Source organism: Vicugna pacos, chromosome 1, assembly GCF_048564905.1.
Source record: "Vicugna pacos chromosome 1, VicPac4, whole genome shotgun sequence".
NCBI lineage: Eukaryota > Metazoa > Chordata > Mammalia > Artiodactyla > Camelidae > Vicugna > Vicugna pacos.
Window position 1 is genome coordinate 82,321,060 of NC_132987.1, and position 18,094 is coordinate 82,339,153.

Below are 18,094 nucleotides of genomic sequence, written 5' to 3' on the forward strand. Positions count from 1 at the left end.
CTCACAGAATTTCAACTAGCAAGAGTAGTTGATGAAAACAGATGAAAGTGATGGAAATAGAAAATTGTCATTTGGCAAATCCTACACTATCGATTGTTTCAGGAAAGAATCATGAGGAAAACCACCCCAAAATAAAAACCAAGAATGCCTGCCAATTAATGGACAGAAATATGATGAGATAAGATACTTACAAGAATTCTCCCATGAGATACTAATTACAAAGAAAAACACAGTAATTTGACATGGGCTATATCTGGCAGATACCACCCTAACCAAGTGACCAAAATGAACATCACTAGTAAGAGGACAAACTGCACATCATGGACTTGCTGACACACTAATGACATATTAGTTCTGTGCTACTCTTGCCAAAATACATGAACTGAATTTAATCAGGAGGAAACATCAGGCAAACCCCAAATTGGGAGATCTTTTACAAATAGTTGGCCTGTATTTTTAAAACAGTCTAAGGTCATAAAAGCAAACACTGAAGACTTCCAGATTAAAGAAGTTTAAGAGATGACAACTAAATGATTGATGATAATGAAGTGGATCTTTGACCAGGGAGACAATTAGTGGAGCAAATGGTGAAATCCGAGTAAGGTCTGTAGAAGGTGACAGAATAAAGTATTTTAATAATGTTAACTCCCTGCTTTTAACAACTGTCCTGTGGTTAAATAAAATGTTATTATTAGGAGAACATGGAAATACATTGTGATATTTTTGCAATATTTTGTAAACCTGAAGTTTTTTCAAAATGAAAAGTTAAAAAAATTAGAAACTGTCTTCATTTCAGCAGGGAAGTAACTTGAACAATCCCTCCCTTAGCTACAGAACTTGTGCTAAGTTAGGTAGACTCCAATAAATAATTTTAAATCTCTCATTACTTTGGCCAACAATCTGGGCAAGAGCAATGATAAAATTTCTCTTCTTTAAAACAAACAAACAAACAAACAAACAAACAAACAAACCAAAAAAACCCAGGAACAATTAAATGAAATAGAAAATAAGAACACTAATTGAGTTTGACAAATTTATTGGTTATTTTAGTAAAGACATTCATCTCAGTCATTTCTCTCTCCCATCTTGACCTCAGGTTAGTATTTCGTTTGAGTCAAGAAAAGTAAATGTAGGAGAGGGATGTTATTTGAACATAAACATTAAAATGGACAAAAATGGAAAGTCTGCCTATATTAAAGCAAGTTAACTTCATGTATCTTGATATAATTAAACCATGTAAGTAAGAACTAACAGTTCTATATACATTGCCATTGTTTTACTTGGGGCTTACTCTAAACTCAAACGCAAGTGAACAAAGTATTAGGAATATATACAGGCTGCTTCTCTGGAGTTATTACCTATTAAAGAGCTCATTGAGTGGTTACCACCAATAAAATAGTCTGAAGCTGCCTCCAAATTCAACATTGTAGGAGTTTTTGAGAAAATCATCATACTATGTTTCTTTTATCTGTGACTATGCTTCTAAAGATATGTTTAATTGTCACATTAAAAAAGAATTCATATACAATACAAAAATACAAAATAAAAACACAATCCTACAACACATAGATCTAACAAAGTATGTGTGGTCAAAGATTCCACAGAATATGTTTAAAGATGCATTTTCCTTCCTCTTATTTTCAGTACCTAAAATGTGCTTTTGAGAGGCTACTGGTTAATATGTATAGAGTTAAAATAAACCAATATTACTGTGCTAAATAAGAACTCCTGCAGTAAGTTCAAATCAGACTTCACATGTTAGTAACTTAAATGCTTTGCTTTGATAAAGTTACAGAAAGTGCATCTTTCTCGTTTTCAATCTTCATACAATGTTGCCCTTTTTTTTGGTGTTTATACCTTTTAAAAGATAAGAACAGCCGAATATTTAAGCATTATGTACATTTAAATTTTTGGTGGTGGTTTGTTATTTTAAAAGAAACAGCTTCCTTATGATTTACCTCAAGATCTGGTGGAAATGCTTACAGGAACTAGCTAATAACAAAAACCAAGAGAAGCACATTCAAAATACTGATTTACTTTGGTAGCAAATGGTTGTTCTTTGAAGACTAATGAAGGTAACAAGACCTTTAAAGTGAAGTGGGCTATTTCAAATACTCAACAGTTTACATAAAACTTTAAAATGTTCTTTTTAAAGAGCTAAGCATCTGTATCCACTGACAGCAATGCAATACCTAGTTTATGATGACTTGAAACAAAACAAATGCCCATTAGGAAAAAAAGCTGTATTTTATCTAACTTACTTTTCAGTCAATAATCCAGACTTTTTCCTCCCAATACAATACTCCCTTCTCTATAAGGCTGTTCCTGGGAGCCAGACAGTTTAGGTTACTAAAGGAGTTAAGTTAGAGAGTAATTGCCTACAGTTTAAATAGACAATAACTTTTTGCTTCCCTCTTAATGTGCTAATAGTTGTGTCTAAAAAAATATGCAATTCTTAGAAAGGTACCATTTCTGATGTTTTTATTATCTGTAACCTTTGGAAACTAAGCACATGAAACTACAAAATTAGTAAATGTCTTGAAATCTGTATATAAAACATAAATTACCTCTAATTTCAAATTCTCATTAGTGTACCACTCAATCTTAAAAAAAAAAGGAGGCTCCAAAGATAGTCTTATACCATTCTTTAAAAAAGGAAACTGTTCCTTTTAACTTTACACCCACCCCACACCCTAATTTCAAAACACATCATTTAATTGTCTTGGTCATGGACATTTCCAAGATGAGATTTTATATTTCGCTCCCAGAGCTTCTGGTTATCAGAAAACCCATGCTTTCCTTTATTGAAGGAATTTGGTCCTGCTGATGTTGGTGTATCCCTGTTAAAAGAAAGGAAATTTACTTAAAATGTTATATATAATGCCTTGTGGGCCATGATTTTAACTCATTCAAAATACATTTACTTAGCGCCTACTATAAATGCAGGCCAAACATCAGAAGCCACTACAGAACTTTTAAAAAATATCCTTTCCTGCCCCAGTACTCAAGTTTCAGATTCGGAGGGCCTGAGGAGGAGCCAGGTAAATCTTTAGGTTTAACAAACATTTAAGGCGATTCCGTTAACAGCTATTGGTGGCAAACACTATAGTTTAAAAAAACATTGCTTGTAACCCATTAACAGGGTCATGGAATCATTTGGTGGCTTAACATCAGTATTTATAAAAAATGAGATAGAAGAAAAAACATGAAGATGTATCTCACACACACACATAATTCAGGTTCATTTTACGAACTTCTGTTTCAATTGCACATGCTTAGGTTATGCAGATATATGTATTCTGGATGTTCAGACTAGGTTATAATGTCAGATGTATTTCTTACTCTAGGTCCCAGTGTAAAAGGGAGGCAGGAAGGCAGCCACGGGTCTGTTCCCATTTGAATCATAGATAAAGTCTGAAGACTGATGTTTGAATACTTAGCGCTTAGTTCTTCAGGAGGATATACATTTAGTAGAAATGAGGACACAGTATAAATTGTTTTGAAGCCCAACTTTCTTACTAGCCTCTAAATTATCCATTTATGCATACAAAGACAGGAAAATGAACATGGTGTAAACTTGAAATTAATGTTATTTCCACAATAACAGAAACAATGGAAAAAATGTTTTTGTCTTATTTTGATATTTGGCATCTAGTTATCAAGGAAAAAGGGACACATACAACCAAGATTAACTGGCAGGAATGATATTATTAAGTGAGATGTGTGAAAAACATTTCTTTATACAAGGAAAAAACTTGATTTTAATTTTAAATCAGAAACATTTCTCGTAACTGTTTATTTGAAAAAATACACATGCTATGTATCTGAAAAGAAACAGCCTTAAATTATTGTTATTTTTTTAAGATACTCATTTTCTCTTACCAGGATAGAAAAGATCACTGGTAACTCAGAAAACAAAACTATTTTGCCAAAATATATAAGAAAAGCCTGAACACTAATAGATCATGTGCAATTTGCAATTTGCTCTTAATTCACTATAATTTTCTACAATATTATACAAAAATTTTAATACCTTCCAATATTCTTCATCCTCATCTTTGCCTCTGGAGGCATTTCCTCTGGTTCACTCTGGAGAAAAAAAATAAGACAGAAACAGAAATGACTGCATATAGATAGAGTAGATCCTTGAACAAAGCGGGGGCTATGGGCACTAACACTGTTCCTATCCCTTCATAGTCAAAAATCTGTACACAACTTTATCGTTGGCCCTCCATGTCCACGGTTCTGCACCCGAGGATTCAACCAACCTCGGACAGCCTAGTACTCTAGCACGTATTTACTGAAAAAAAAAAATTGTGTGTAAGTAGGCCCATGCATTTCAAACTCATGCTGGTCAAGGGTCAACTGTGTCTTAAATTCACATGATTACCAGTAATGCTAAATTTTATATCTAAGTCCCTAAATTTTGGTAAAAAGATAAAATCGCTTTTCTTAATTACATTTTAAAAAGAAATTCATGCTTCCAATGTGCTGATTTTGTATAAAGAAAAAAAGGCTGGTAAAAACTTTTTGATATTCTAGAACTAAAATCATTTGTTTACTATAAGCTACACATTGCATTAAATGCTTTAATATGCACCATGTCTTAAAACCCTAACGATTTTACAAGGTGAGTACGAGCATCATCATTTGCATTTTGCAAGTGAGGTAATAAACAAGGTTAACTTGTCCAGTCACAAAGCTAATAAATAGCAAAATAGTTGGATGCCAGAGCAAAAGCTCTTAACCACTTTACTGTATGGCTGGTTCTCAGAAATGTCTCCTTTACTATAAAGACATCTTCAAAGTTCATTCACTACTTTTTCATAGTTATTGCTAGTGAAAAGGTAAGTGACAAGTGTCTTTTAGTTGTTTTTAAGTATAAATGTTACTGCTCAGCTAAATATTCTTGTTTAAACGGGCATCTGCAAGATCCAGCTTCATGGGGTTTTTACTGGTCAAATGTGAGGCAATTTGAGCATTAAGGACTGTTGAATGAAGAAAGAACCCATGAGCCTACACTTACATGAGTAAGGAAGAGCTCTTCCTTACAGTAAGAGACAATTAACAAACTTAAAGGGGATGAAAGAAGGAGAAAAATCACCACTGGGCAAACATCATAATACTTGATTCTAGTAAGAATCATCAATGAATGTTAACACTCACAAGTGAATGCTTAAGAAATTATATATTTTCACATATTCTTAAAAAATATCCCCACAAGATACTTTTAATTACACATGGTGAAACAGTAATTTGACTGTAGAGAAATCTGGCAGACATTACTTTAAGCAAATGACCAAAGTTAACACTGCCAGTGATGGGACATACTGACAGCATGTGCTCCCTGATATGATGCATTGAGAACTTGGCATCACTTCTGTGGTTTGCCTGCTGAAAGGTGTGTAAATCTAATCATGAGGAAACATCAGACAAATCCAAACTGAGGGGCATTCTACAAACTGGCCTGCACTCTTCAAAAATGTTACTGCCATGAAATACACAGAACACCTGGGAATTTCCCAAAATGAGAGGCTAAAGAGATACTACTGAAATTCAAAATTAATTAATTAAATGAATGCCCTCTTTGTCCAGTATCTTTCAGGCTTAGATACACACTAAGGTTACTTAACTATGTTCTGCAGAAAAAGGAAGAACCAGATGAAGATTTTTAGATGCCTGTGTTCTTTTACCAAAGAGACAACTTTATCCTTAACTACCATTACCATCTTATAGCAGAAAGAGTGTTGTCTGAACCTGTCTAAAACTTCTTTCAAAACAGGGAAAACAGTAGAATACAGGACAAGAAACCAGAGACCTAAATTCTGGTTCAATACTTGTATGCATTAAAACATACTCATGCATGTTTAACTTAATTTCTCCATCTGCAAAACAGGAATAATTATGTCAGACAATTCACAGGGATATATGAAAGGTAAGATAAAGTTACATTGAAAGATTCAAATCATTAGGCAAAGTAAGCCATTACCATTAGGTAGGAGTTTACAATTCCCAGCCTCTGTACTTCTGCACAGGCTGTTCCCTTTCCTATACTGTTCTTCCCTGATACAACCTGTAAATATCAAAATGCTAACTAATCTCTTAAGAATGTTAGAGATGACAGAAAATATTAAATATAATTTACGTTAGTGCTTTTCATACTTTTTTATGGGGGATGGGAAATTAAATACATTTTCCTCAACAAAACATTACTTGAGTTCCCAAGCACCAAACAGATAAAAGAATAGATATAAGTGAAACAGGAGCAAGAGACCGGAACTGTGCTTGTTAACCATCACCTAACACCCCAGTAGCTCCTGAGACATTTCCACAGAACCCTGGAACTCTGAGAAACAGTTTAAAAATCTGTCAACTAAATTTAGTCTTCATTTTACAGCTGAAAAACTAATGCTCCAAAAAGGTGAAGTTATTTATCCACAGGTTTTCTATTGGTTAATAACTGGACAGGGCAGGAAAAGAATCCAGGTCTTCCCATCACCAGTCTAGTAGCATCTAGTTACTGGGCCCCTCTTCCTTACCTTAATTTCTGTATCATTTCATCTCTTCAGGTACTTTTAACTTTTATCTCGTACTATTTTATGTTTAAGTCCCTGCCCTGCTAGGCTGAGTTCCCAGAACATGTCTGATTTATCTTTGCAATCTCACTGTACCTAGCATATGGAAAGCACTCAAATGTGTAGAATGAGTAAAAGTCCAAAGAAGAATAGAGATAACAGCAATTATTTACCTATTCATCTGGGCTCCAATCATTCCATAGTTACCATTGCCTAAAACTTTTCTACAAAAACCTCCAGTCCTGTCAAATATAGCTGCTTAGCATTTACCATGTGTGATTTGAAGGCTAACGTCTTAGCTTACAAAACTATTCCTTGGTTTGTCGAAACCTTGTCTAATGTTTTAGTACCCAACTCCTATTTCTTCTCATATCTTCTTCCCAATCACTCCAGCCCCAGTTTGTACTCCTCTGAATGTATAATTCTTATCCACACTGCTTTAGGGAGCGATCGCTCAGGTATCCTGTAACTGTTATATACACTGGGTCACATCTTAAGTGAGGGTTAGGTTCTAAAGTCAGAGCCTAAGGAAAAAAATCATAGTCATAATTATGCTTAAAATTCCCTGTGTCATTCACAAGGATGGTAAGAGAAGGACATTGTGAGTGTAAGAGAAGGACATTGTGAGGGGCACAGAAGAACTAGGACTGCCTAAGAGAACAGCAGGTAAGCATCCTATGCTCATTCTGGAACATATGTGTATTGAGCAGATCTGGCGGTCAGTATTTTAAATAACCCTACAATCAAATTAAAAAAAAAAATCCAGATTTTACAGGTGTCATTAAAACAACAACAACAAACTGTTCAGAGTTCAAAGAAAATTCACTAGTACCATAATACAACTTGACAATTTGCCACTAACATCTTCCTTAAAGAATTGGTTGAAATAAAAAAAACCAAGTATCGACTTACATCTTCATCTTCATTAAAAGCTGCTGCTACTGAAAGGGTTTTTGGAGCAAGAGTTGGAACGGTTTCTTTAGGCTTCTAAAGAAGAAACATTAAAAAGAGTATCACATAGTGTTTATAAGGCTTATTTTAACAATATGAGTAATTTATCATCAAAGATTCAACTTTACATTTTCATAGAAACATATAGTAAGGAATTAAGAACAGACTTTGGAGAAATCCATTCTCTCTCTTTTAAAACGTAGGTTAGCAATGGGTAGGTTTTACTTTATTAATTATGTCTGTTTGTTTTCCTCCTGTAAAGATTTTATAGCTAGGATCTATAATTTTGTATCATTAAGCTAAGAGGTACCTGGTACAGGTAAAAGAAAATGGACATTAATACTCTCATAGTAACATTAAGTATAGCGTATCTTGAGAAAGACACCAAGACTCACCCTTCTCTACTAGCTAGCTTCCTACCCCTCAGCCTGTAAACTTGCTTCATCCACACCATCTCTTCTAACCTAGGTTTCTGACCTACATTGTCCTATCTCCAGCCTTTCACCACCCAGTCAGCCTTCAACCCACTGCAATCTGGCTTCCTCTTTCACCATTTCCCATGATTCCCCACTCACGTAGAACCAAGTGACCCTGATTCTATAGTCACCAATGACTAGGGTGCTGCATTTGACTAATCACCAGCTCCTTTTTGAAAATACCCTTACTCTGGCTTCTATGACACTGCTTTTAACTGGCTATTCTTCTAATTCTCTGACCTCTTGTTCTTGCTCTTCCTTGCCTCCTGTTCCTCCCTTAAATGATAGATACCCAAGATTCTGTCCTTAGTGATCTTTCCTTTTCTGTACTTCCCTGGTCAACTTCATTTACTCCCAGTTTTAACTACCAAATCCTATGTCTACCCCAAACAGATGTCGTCTGCCTACTGGACAGCTCCACTTAGAGCCCCCAGGGGTACCATAGTTTCAGTGTCCTCAAGTACCCAAGCCAGAGAACCTTTTCTTCAACTTGCACGTTCTATTGCAAGGTCCTGCTAATTAGATCTCTATTAAATAGACTTAAATCTGCCTCTGCCTTTTATTACCACACTACCAGCACCTAAGGCCTCTTAGCATCACTCTCCTGAACTACTGTTAAAAATACCATCTCCCCATCTGTTTTTTTCCCCTCTAATTCTCTATATTGGTACCTGAGTCATTTTTCTAAAATGCACACCTGTTTAAGGGTTGACACTCCTTATAATGGTTCCACGACTCCTCCAGAACCTAAAGAATAAACCCAAACTATACTGTGGAGTACAAGTCCTTCATGATTTGGTCCTATCATCTTATTTGGGGAGCTTTCTATCCCTACATTTGCCTACCACTTTCTAACCAGGAACAATTTCCTGAATGCATCATGCGGCTTCACATCTAAACTGCCTCTGCATGAAGTTCTGAGATGTCCCTTTACCTTCTGCCTGCACTTAAGGCCAACTCTAGCATCACCACATCAGTGAAATCTTCTCCAAGCTGCTGAAACAAAATTAACCACCCCTTCTTACATAGCACACATAAACACTTTTTATAAATTAATGTCTGCTTTTGAAGGAATAAAAAATGTTCATTTGGAGAATATGCACAGTAACTCCAGAAACACCCTTTACTCTTAAAAGATGTCATATATTTGATGTTGTACATACAATGTAAGACACAAATAAGTATTTGTTGGTTGATAAACTATCTTCTCACATCATATAATCAAAAGTAACAGTTTTAACTATTTTTTATATCCTACATCTCACTTCCGCCAAGATTATGTTTACACTTTGGTTTATTTCATGAACACAGGTTTTTGTTTTCTAAATATTAAAAAGTTTTACTGAATAGGCTTTTTCAAGCACAATACTCCCAACTAAAATGATCAGCAGTTATTAAACCTTGTCAATGATCTTTATACAAAACAGATTAAGCCAAAAGAATCAGCTCAAACAGGGAGACTAGTTGTGAAATAATGAAGTTACAAGCTGAATGTCTTTTGTTCAGACTGATTTTTTTTTTTTTTAGAAAAAGGAAGCAAAGGAAAAGAGCAAACAACACAGGGTGGGAGTGAGGGTTCTGAGGAATGGTGTCTCTTTTAAAACTAGAAGTGCAGCCCAAACATACTGTCTCTAGTAGGAACCTGATATCTACCATATTTTTAAGATTTCTGAATGACACATAATGAAAAAGAAAGAAAGCTGCATGTATCTGGCAGCTTAGCATTAGTTTTCACAGAACAGACTTGAATAAACACCTTAAAAGCAATTTTAGGATTATTCTCCTTACATATAACTCTCTTCTAAAGTCAATAGCAATACACTATTCAAGTAAACTTCTTTTTCTTAAAGAAGAGATCTATTTAGTGGAACCACAAAGTTATCACTTCTGTGGGTCAGAAACTGTCAAATCTCGAAACTTCAATCTAATATTTCAAATACTTTTCAGACATTCCAAGGTTAGTTAAGTACTAATTCAAGGCTTACATCTTACAAGGGATCAAAAGTTGATCTGTAAAGGACTACTATCCTAGAATACAGAGTATTCAATGTCCATTTGTAGCTCCAAAGTAAGGTAATCAAGAAGCTCTTCTTATCAATCAATACCTTACTAATACTAATCTTTTAAAATACAAATAACTGATTTCTAGAGATATTATTTTTAATATTACCAAAATTTAAAGGTAAGAAAAATAAACTGAAATTCTTTCTGAAAATATTTTTCAGAGGTTTTGCTCAACATAGGAAATTCTAACCAATTACTTTATAATCATATATTCTCTATAATAGTTGTTTCTTCTCATATTGAAAATTCCTTTTAAAAACAGTTTCAACAAGTTATAACTTATCCAGATCTTTTTTGAATACAGAGCTAATAATTTCTTAAATACTTACATACAGGTTCATGCAGCAATGTATCTTTTTATACTTAATTTATCATAATCCAGTCAAAGCAGGTTTCCAAAACAAATTCCGAAGAACTATTACGAATATAATATATAAATTAACTCACGCTTGAGCCAAGTTTGATGGATATGGCTGAGGCTTTCTTTGTTGTCTGACTACCTATGGCAAATCCAAACTTGGAGATCTTTGTAGGCTTTGTTGGGAGGTCTGCAGCTTCTTCTTCAGCTGATCGCTTCTCAGCGCTGCGACTGGAACTTTCCCCTCCATTACTGGAAGAAACAGTCTTAGTTTTCACAGGTTTTTCTGCTTCTTCTTCAGGTCCTGGTGAAGTCGAAACAACTTACCAAGATGAGCTATTTTTACTGAGCAGATTGATGGGAGCAGCAACCTCAAAAAGCATCGTTATTAGGAAGATACCTCTGCAGTTGTCACCTACTGACCCAACAGTCTCTTCCACTGTTTGTTAGAGTATACAGCAGGAACTGAGATTGTGTGGCAGTAGAAAAGGCTCCCATGAATTAACTAGCATAAAATACAGAGCAATTTAAAATTATAAATACAAAGTTCACAAAAAGACCCTTCAACTAAACACTGTAAGTTGTACAATAATCTAGTTATTTGTGGGAATTTTGCTTTTCATAAATAAAGACATAAATTCTTCTATAAAAAGTAGTTTGTTAGCAATTAGTCACAACACAGAATAATACATTTGACTAATAAAGTCTAATTTTTTCAATAATATGCTACTAGTTATACAAAGTACCTTGTTATGAACAGCCCACTATTACTCAAACTACGTTACTACAGCCTGGAGTTATTTTCTTGAGTGATGTGTTCTTCATGTACATCTCATACCATCTTTAGAGTTGAAAAGGAACTTGAAGGTCATCCCTTCCTGAGTAATTTAATTCTGCTCTTGGAGCTTGGTTATCATCTGTTTAAACTACCCTTGAGAGCTACCTACAGTCATACTTAGGTTTACAAATTTTTTTCTCATGAAAGGAAGATGAGCTAATGAAAATTTCAAACAGAAGGCATACATATGTAGATAAGGAATGCAAGACGTCTTTCAGTAATTTTGCTTCTGTTTACATTAATCAATGATGAAATCAGTTCACATCTTGAGTATCTTAGGTCTCTTACAGATGAAGGTTATTTAAGAATATATTGGGAGGTAAGACTGAAGAAAGCTGATTGCTAGAAATTTTATTTTCTTTCCCAAGTTTACCAATTTACTCTTCTGAATGTACTTTGCTACACTGAATGAATAGTTTATTTATAGGGAAAGAGAAGATCCTTTAAGGGATGGCCCTGACAACAGTTAAGAAAACAGGACAAAAAGCTAGAATAGGGGGAAAAACAGAGGACAAGTGGTGAATTAAAAGACAGGAGGCTATAGATCCCAACCTATATAGTTTTGGAATGATGGGGTCGCTATATTAATAAGCACCTTGAACAGAACATTTGATTTTGTTTAGAGGGAAAGAAAAGGAACTCTTTGTTACCTTTAGATATGGGGTGAAAGCTGTAATAACAATGTGGGGGAAGAATTAAGCAGGATTAGGTACTGGGATTTCCCCAAGGAGGCAAAGATAGTACTGGAATGGTTGCCTGAGGTGCCATTCACTTATTTAGATATAAAATTACAAAAGCACATAAAGAATGTAAAATTGCCATTCAATATTTGAAATATAGAACTCAATTTAGAATTTAAAAAAAGAGTATAATACAAACACTATTTTTTTAAAGTCTAAGTTTATCACTAAAAGCATTTATGCTAAATTTTATTCTGCATTCTATTTATAGTTTTAATCAAACATGAATTTTACAGTAAAACCAAAACAATGATAACTACTTCTTTGTGACTGACACATAGCTGAAATTGAAAATTCACTGGCTCTACATTTTGGAACACATGTAAACATATAAAAAACCCACTGGATTCACATACAGAAGTAATCTATACACTAAAGAAACAAGTTCTGTGCAAGCACAAACTCTGAAAAACATCAAAACAAACAGTATAAAGAACATTTAGTCTTGATTGTACTATAACCCTGCTCTTTGAACTATGACACATGGACTATTAGTCAAAATTCCTGGTTCTTTAGAAACCTATCTTTTCTTAATTATGGGTCTCTTTTTACCCAGAGAATAATTATGGACAAAGAATCTAGAAAAATCAAAGCATAAATATGAGAAAAGGTGAAAGACATAATTCTTACTGTAACATTAATAATAACATTGTGATAACCAGCTGAACTAGTATGTACTAATACATGAAAACTATACTATTTTCCAATTCTATCATGCTGCAGGGCAGATTTCTATAGTGACTGGTCTAGAAAAAGGTAGTATGAACAGGAGAGTTGGGGAAACTACTTTACCATTAATCAGTCAGCTAGCAGCAACTCAATTTTATTTACATTTGTGTTCCTGCCATCTGAAGAAGCAAACTATTAAGACCACCCACACCTCAGTTTCACTCTGAAGATTAAACATGTCTATTAGGTCATTTCTACACATGACTGATTCTAGATCCAACAATTTATTTCTGGACATAGCAAATAAATGGACTTGCTCCCCATCACCTTTTGTTTGTTTGTTTTAAAGCAAATGTAAATACTCTATAGCTTTAAAAAACTCTATTCTTCAGGGAAGGGATGGGAGATGGAGTGAAGGAAGGTGAATGCACTATCAGTACTCATTACTTAGCCTTAAATGGCTCAATTTGTCACATGGATTGGAGCTGTATTTTTTCTTCAAGTAATCCTCTTCCAACAACTATGCAGTAAAATACACAAAACATTTAGGAAATAAAGCAAATGGAAGAAAGAGACGAAGATGGGAAATATGACAGCCAAATCTATGTTAGTATCAATGTGACTGCAATTACAATTTCTGTAAATCTATATATAGTTGATTAGAAAATTACTTCAACCTAATGCGAGCTTTGAAACATACCATTAAACATAAACATTAATTCCTAAGTCCATTAAGTGTTTTCCTTTAAACACAACATGTACTACAATAGTATTTGGGGCTTTTAATCCAGAACTGCTGTTACTTATTTAATGAAATGTTTTGTATTTAGGGACTGTGGAAAACAAAATTTTGAATGGCCACAGATTAGTTATGTGAACATTTTTAACAATGTAACTTACATTTTAAGGAGCAACTAAATACAGGGTCAGTTTTTAAAAAATAAAACATCATTTTATAACAAAACATGGATAAATTATATCAAATTACAAGATTCTTTATCAAGGAGTATTTTAATAAAAGATTTTATCTAATTTGAACTCATTTTGAGCAAACAAAATACGTAGATTAGTTAATGTGAAGTCAAATTATACATTTTTTTTTCCTTTTTCATTGAGTAGTTGGGGAGGAGAGGTGAGCCTTGGAGTACAAATGTACCTCAATTTGAAAAAAATTACCTAATAAGATTTAAGTTCATAAGGGTACCCTTCATGACCCATTTGAATTCTGGTAGATTCTTCATTTGAAAAAAAGGGCACATACCTACTTCTCTAATAGTAATGGTGTGCAGCTTAAATGAGAACATATTCAAGAACCTCCTACTGCCTGGCAAAATAAGTGTCAATTTCATTACAGTAGCTTTTATATAGTCTGAGGTGGGTGTGATTTCGATATGAATAGCTCTCCTCTAAAATTTCGACTTATTTCAAGGAGCTACAAATATTTAGCCAAAGAGAGGGGGGAAAAAGACTACTGAAAGCCTTATCCTTAACATTAGCAATTCAAGTAAGTAGCGTCTCATATCGACATAAATTAAGGTTAACTATGGAAGTAATCTACTCATTGAAAAAAAAAAACATTTCCAACTTATTGGACTATTCAATAGGAGTTAAAAATCAGAATAATTTCTTGGTAAGCCCCTAAGACAAAGTTAACAGTGTTTTAAAACAGTGTCTACTTGCCACAAAATTATCAATTTAGCAATATCCATGGCATGAAATGTTTTAGCTATGATTTCTTGGTACAATTTCATTAAAAACACCTACATTCAAAAATGGTTTATAGGAACCTACGAACTACTATTTTCTTGCAAGGGAAGGCATACCAAGGCAGATTACATAGATTTATTAAGGGATATTATGCATTTAAAGTCACCAATGAGGAGACATTAATAATAATTTTTGATACCAATTAGCAAAGATAATTTTGTACCACTCTCTCCGCAAAAATGCTAAAACAGAAACATCCATGTTCATCCTACAGAGGGAATTATTCCAACTGAAAGGGTGGTGGATAAAAACACAGACGCTTAAGGTACATTTTGGCAGCGCACTAAAACACATCTCAGATACTCTCAGTCAAAATAATTAGAAGGGGAGGAGATAGCTCAATTGGTAGAGCATATGCTTAGCATGCAAGAGGTCCTGGGTTCACTCCCCAGTACCTCCGTTAAGTAAGTAAATAGATAAATCTAATTACCTCCCCCCTCAAAAAAAAAAAAAAAAGCCATTCTGTAAGTTAAAAGATAGTCTTAAAGTGAGATAAGATTCTTTAAGCTACAGATCTTTGTTTTTCCTCAAACTATTAATTTCTCAATGTTAATTTCACTCGATAATTTCCAAGACAATTTTTGAGGAAAAAAATCGCTGAGGTAGCACTACATGGTTTAAACTGCTGTTTCATAAACTATTTTACTAGTGAACAAAACAAAACAAAAGGAGAGAGGAGTGGGAAGGAGTAAGAGTTCTGGCTCAAGTAATAGCACTGTACATGTTTTTTAAAAAAGAAATTTTGGGTCCAAAGTAACCTAACATTAATTACACTTTTTTCAATTTTTGTTTCCAAGTCAATCTAAACATGTTAGTAGGTCCTAACAGTTGCCTCCATATACTATTAATCTTCCGTATTTTCTCATATTAAATACTTTCTGGGATAAGACTTGAGGGAGAGTTAGAATAGTGTAGTACTTAAAACGTTCTAAAGACATTATGATCAGCTCGCACGTGTTAAGTCACTTGCATTCTTAGGACAAAGCGGCGGGAGGGCTCGAGAGATTACGTGTTTCTTTTCCTTCATGCACAACACCCCAATTTAGAGAGATGGAGGTGACAGAATAAAGATAGCTGTAATCTGAGTTTACATCGTAAGGAAATACAGGAAGAATCATGCTAGCCTATTTAGCCACCTAAATACCTGGCATGCAGTTAAGCTGGCAACAGCTTGGCTCAGAAAGGCAGATATTCAAAGAAAGACAACCTAACCCTAACCCTATATCTCGCAGATTAAACCAGGAGGCAGGCAAAGGTATTTCTCTTTCCCTCCATCGCCTCGATCTATCCCGTTACAGGATCAGTATTAGGCTTGAAAATGTAGGAAAGAACAAGGCCGAGGTCGTCCAGCTCCTCAGCGAAAAGGGAACAGCAAACTAACTCCTAGGTGTAACAGAGAGGCCGGCACCGTCGGAAACTCGGCCTGCGGCCAGTTCCTGCGGCCACTCCTCGGTGACTCGCACTTGGTGAGCGCGCGAGTGCGTTTTGTGTGATGTGCGTCTCCGGTGTGGCGGCAGCGGCCCCTGCACCGCCACTCCTATTCCCACCCCGAGTTCGGTCCCCATTTCTGGTGCCCATCTCCCTTTTCTTCGGAAGCAGGGCCTCAGCCGGGGCCAGAACGTGGCCAACAGTGACCGGCTCCGCCCGGCAAGGAGGCGATGTGGGCCCGGATCCCAGCGGGCCGCACCGGGCGTGCCCGGGGCTCGTCTGGGCCCAGCACCTGACCGGGTGAGCGCCAGATCTGCCCATTCTCACCCCACTCTCCTCCCCCCACCCCAGGGAGCTCAAAGAAAGGCCCACAGCATCCCACGCAGCCCGCGACGCTGGGGTTGTGTTCACCTCCGGCGGCTCCAGCTCGTTGCGGTTTCTCAGGCTTCTCCTCTCCCGCCTTCCCGTCCGCCATTTTCCCCGCCGCGGCCTCCCCTGCAGCCACGCCAAGGACGTCACGGCCCCGCCCAGCAACCATTGAGCTTCGAAGCCAGCGCGGGAGGTGGTAGCCTAGAGCGGCCCTAGAGAATAAAGAACGGTCCTTCGGAAACGGAAGCGGATGTGATATCATCTGCAAGCCGCCTCTAAGGAAAGGGAGGGGAAGGTTGGGTGGTCCAGTACAGGAACGACTGGGGGCATTATTAGAGGTTATTTTGATTTTCATTGTCCGCTGGCGGATCCAGAGAAGTGAGCCGAGATGGGAACCTAACCCTGAAAACGTTGGTGAGATCTTGAAAGGTTTCTGCAGACCGGGGTGTGATTTCACCTGAAGCTAGTAGGGTCTTTCAGTCTGTTTTTGCTAGATCACGTGTACCTACTCAAAAAAAAAAAAAAAAGTAGGGCCGAATTCTTTTCCCAATCTGAGGGAAGTCTGCGTTTGTCGAGCGCCCTCTTGTGTTAGACAATATCTCGTTTAAACCCCACGATAGTCCAGTGCGGATTTATCCTCTTGTTAACTGAGAGTTGAGACCAAAGAAAAATTTATCCAAGATCATGTAGGCAAGTGGTAAAACTGCTTTTTCTAGAGGCCGCAATTTTCTATGTGGAGACGTTACTTGACTACGTGAAGGCCACGGCTGCTTCTGTCTTATTTAGAAACTTTGAGTGAGTCCCGAGGGTTTGAGAATGAAGTCCAAGCCTTAGCCTAACTTTTCAGCTTCACCTTCCCTATTTCTCTGTATTTATACTGTCCTCTTGCCATACGGGGCTGCCTTTTGCCATATGCCCTTTCTTGTCTAGGAAATTAGTTTTTGGGTTTGTCATACAGTATACAGTGAGTGTTACAGAAATTGGTCTTAAGGAGTCAAAACTTGGGTTTAAATCCCTAATCTGTTCTTAACTGGCTTAATAAACCTTGAGGGTTTCTTAGTGCCTAGAGACCTACATTTCCTTCTCTATAAAATAGAAATAATAACAGTACTTCCTCAAAGGGTGGTCCTGGGGATCAAATGAGATACTGGGTTACATATACCATTCTTTGGTCACTTTTTACTTCTTTCAGTATGTGTTCAAAAAAAAAAAAAAGTCTCCCTATATGGCTCAAAAGTTCTTTGACGATGGAGACCATTAAAAAATTTTTTTTCTTCACTGTATTTTGTATTGAACGTTTCATATATGAAAGATGTTCAGTATTTGTGTATGGATGGTTCCTCAGGCTCCATCTGGCGAATGAAGAAAGAATCAAAGTGTGCTTCCTGTAACAGAAGGAGGACAGTTTGCTGATACGGTGATTTGGTGATTTCAAGTCCTTGGTCCCCATTTATGACGGTATATGTAAAAGTGCCAGCAAAGTATTTTACATAGAGCAGATAATTAATTCAAGTTTGTTTCATTTTTCCTAGATGTGATCTCCAAAAGTTAATCACTGACACTCTTATCATTTTTCACTAGAGACATAAACATGAGATTTTATATGTAATTATGTATTTATTTATGGATGTTTTTATTTTTAAATGAGAAAAATGAAGTTCGGGGGGAGAGTGCAAGCTTAGCCTGCAGGAGGTCCTAGGTTCAATCCCTCGTTCCTCCATTTAAATAAATAAATAAATAAATAAATGACTTAATTACCCTCCCTCCCCACCAAAAAAAAGAAAAATGAAGTTCAGAGAGGTCACATATAGCTATCCAGTTCCATATACCACATTGTAGAAGTTAAGGATGGAAGATAT

General features: G+C 36.0%; 1 protein-coding gene and 1 long non-coding RNA gene across 2 annotated transcripts; one reads left to right on the forward strand and one right to left on the reverse strand.

The window, feature by feature from the left end:
- Positions 1-1,019: 1,019 nt before the first annotated feature.
- PCNP (PEST proteolytic signal containing nuclear protein) lies at positions 1,020-16,459 on the reverse strand. Its single transcript, XM_006208033.4, has 5 exons — positions 16,278-16,459; positions 10,514-10,728; positions 7,488-7,562; positions 4,034-4,089; positions 1,020-2,840 (listed from the first exon to the last, which is right to left on the reverse strand). Exons 1-5 carry the CDS (start codon positions 16,402-16,404, stop codon positions 2,714-2,716), a joined length of 600 nt encoding a protein of 199 aa, XP_006208095.2. The 5' UTR covers positions 16,405-16,459; the 3' UTR covers positions 1,020-2,713.
- On the forward strand, positions 14,879-17,694 carry LOC140697775 (uncharacterized). Its single transcript, XR_012075101.1, has 3 exons — positions 14,879-15,904; positions 16,218-16,649; positions 17,581-17,694. It is a non-coding gene; the product is annotated as an uncharacterized lncRNA (long non-coding RNA).
- The last annotated feature ends 400 nt before the right edge of the window (positions 17,695-18,094 follow it).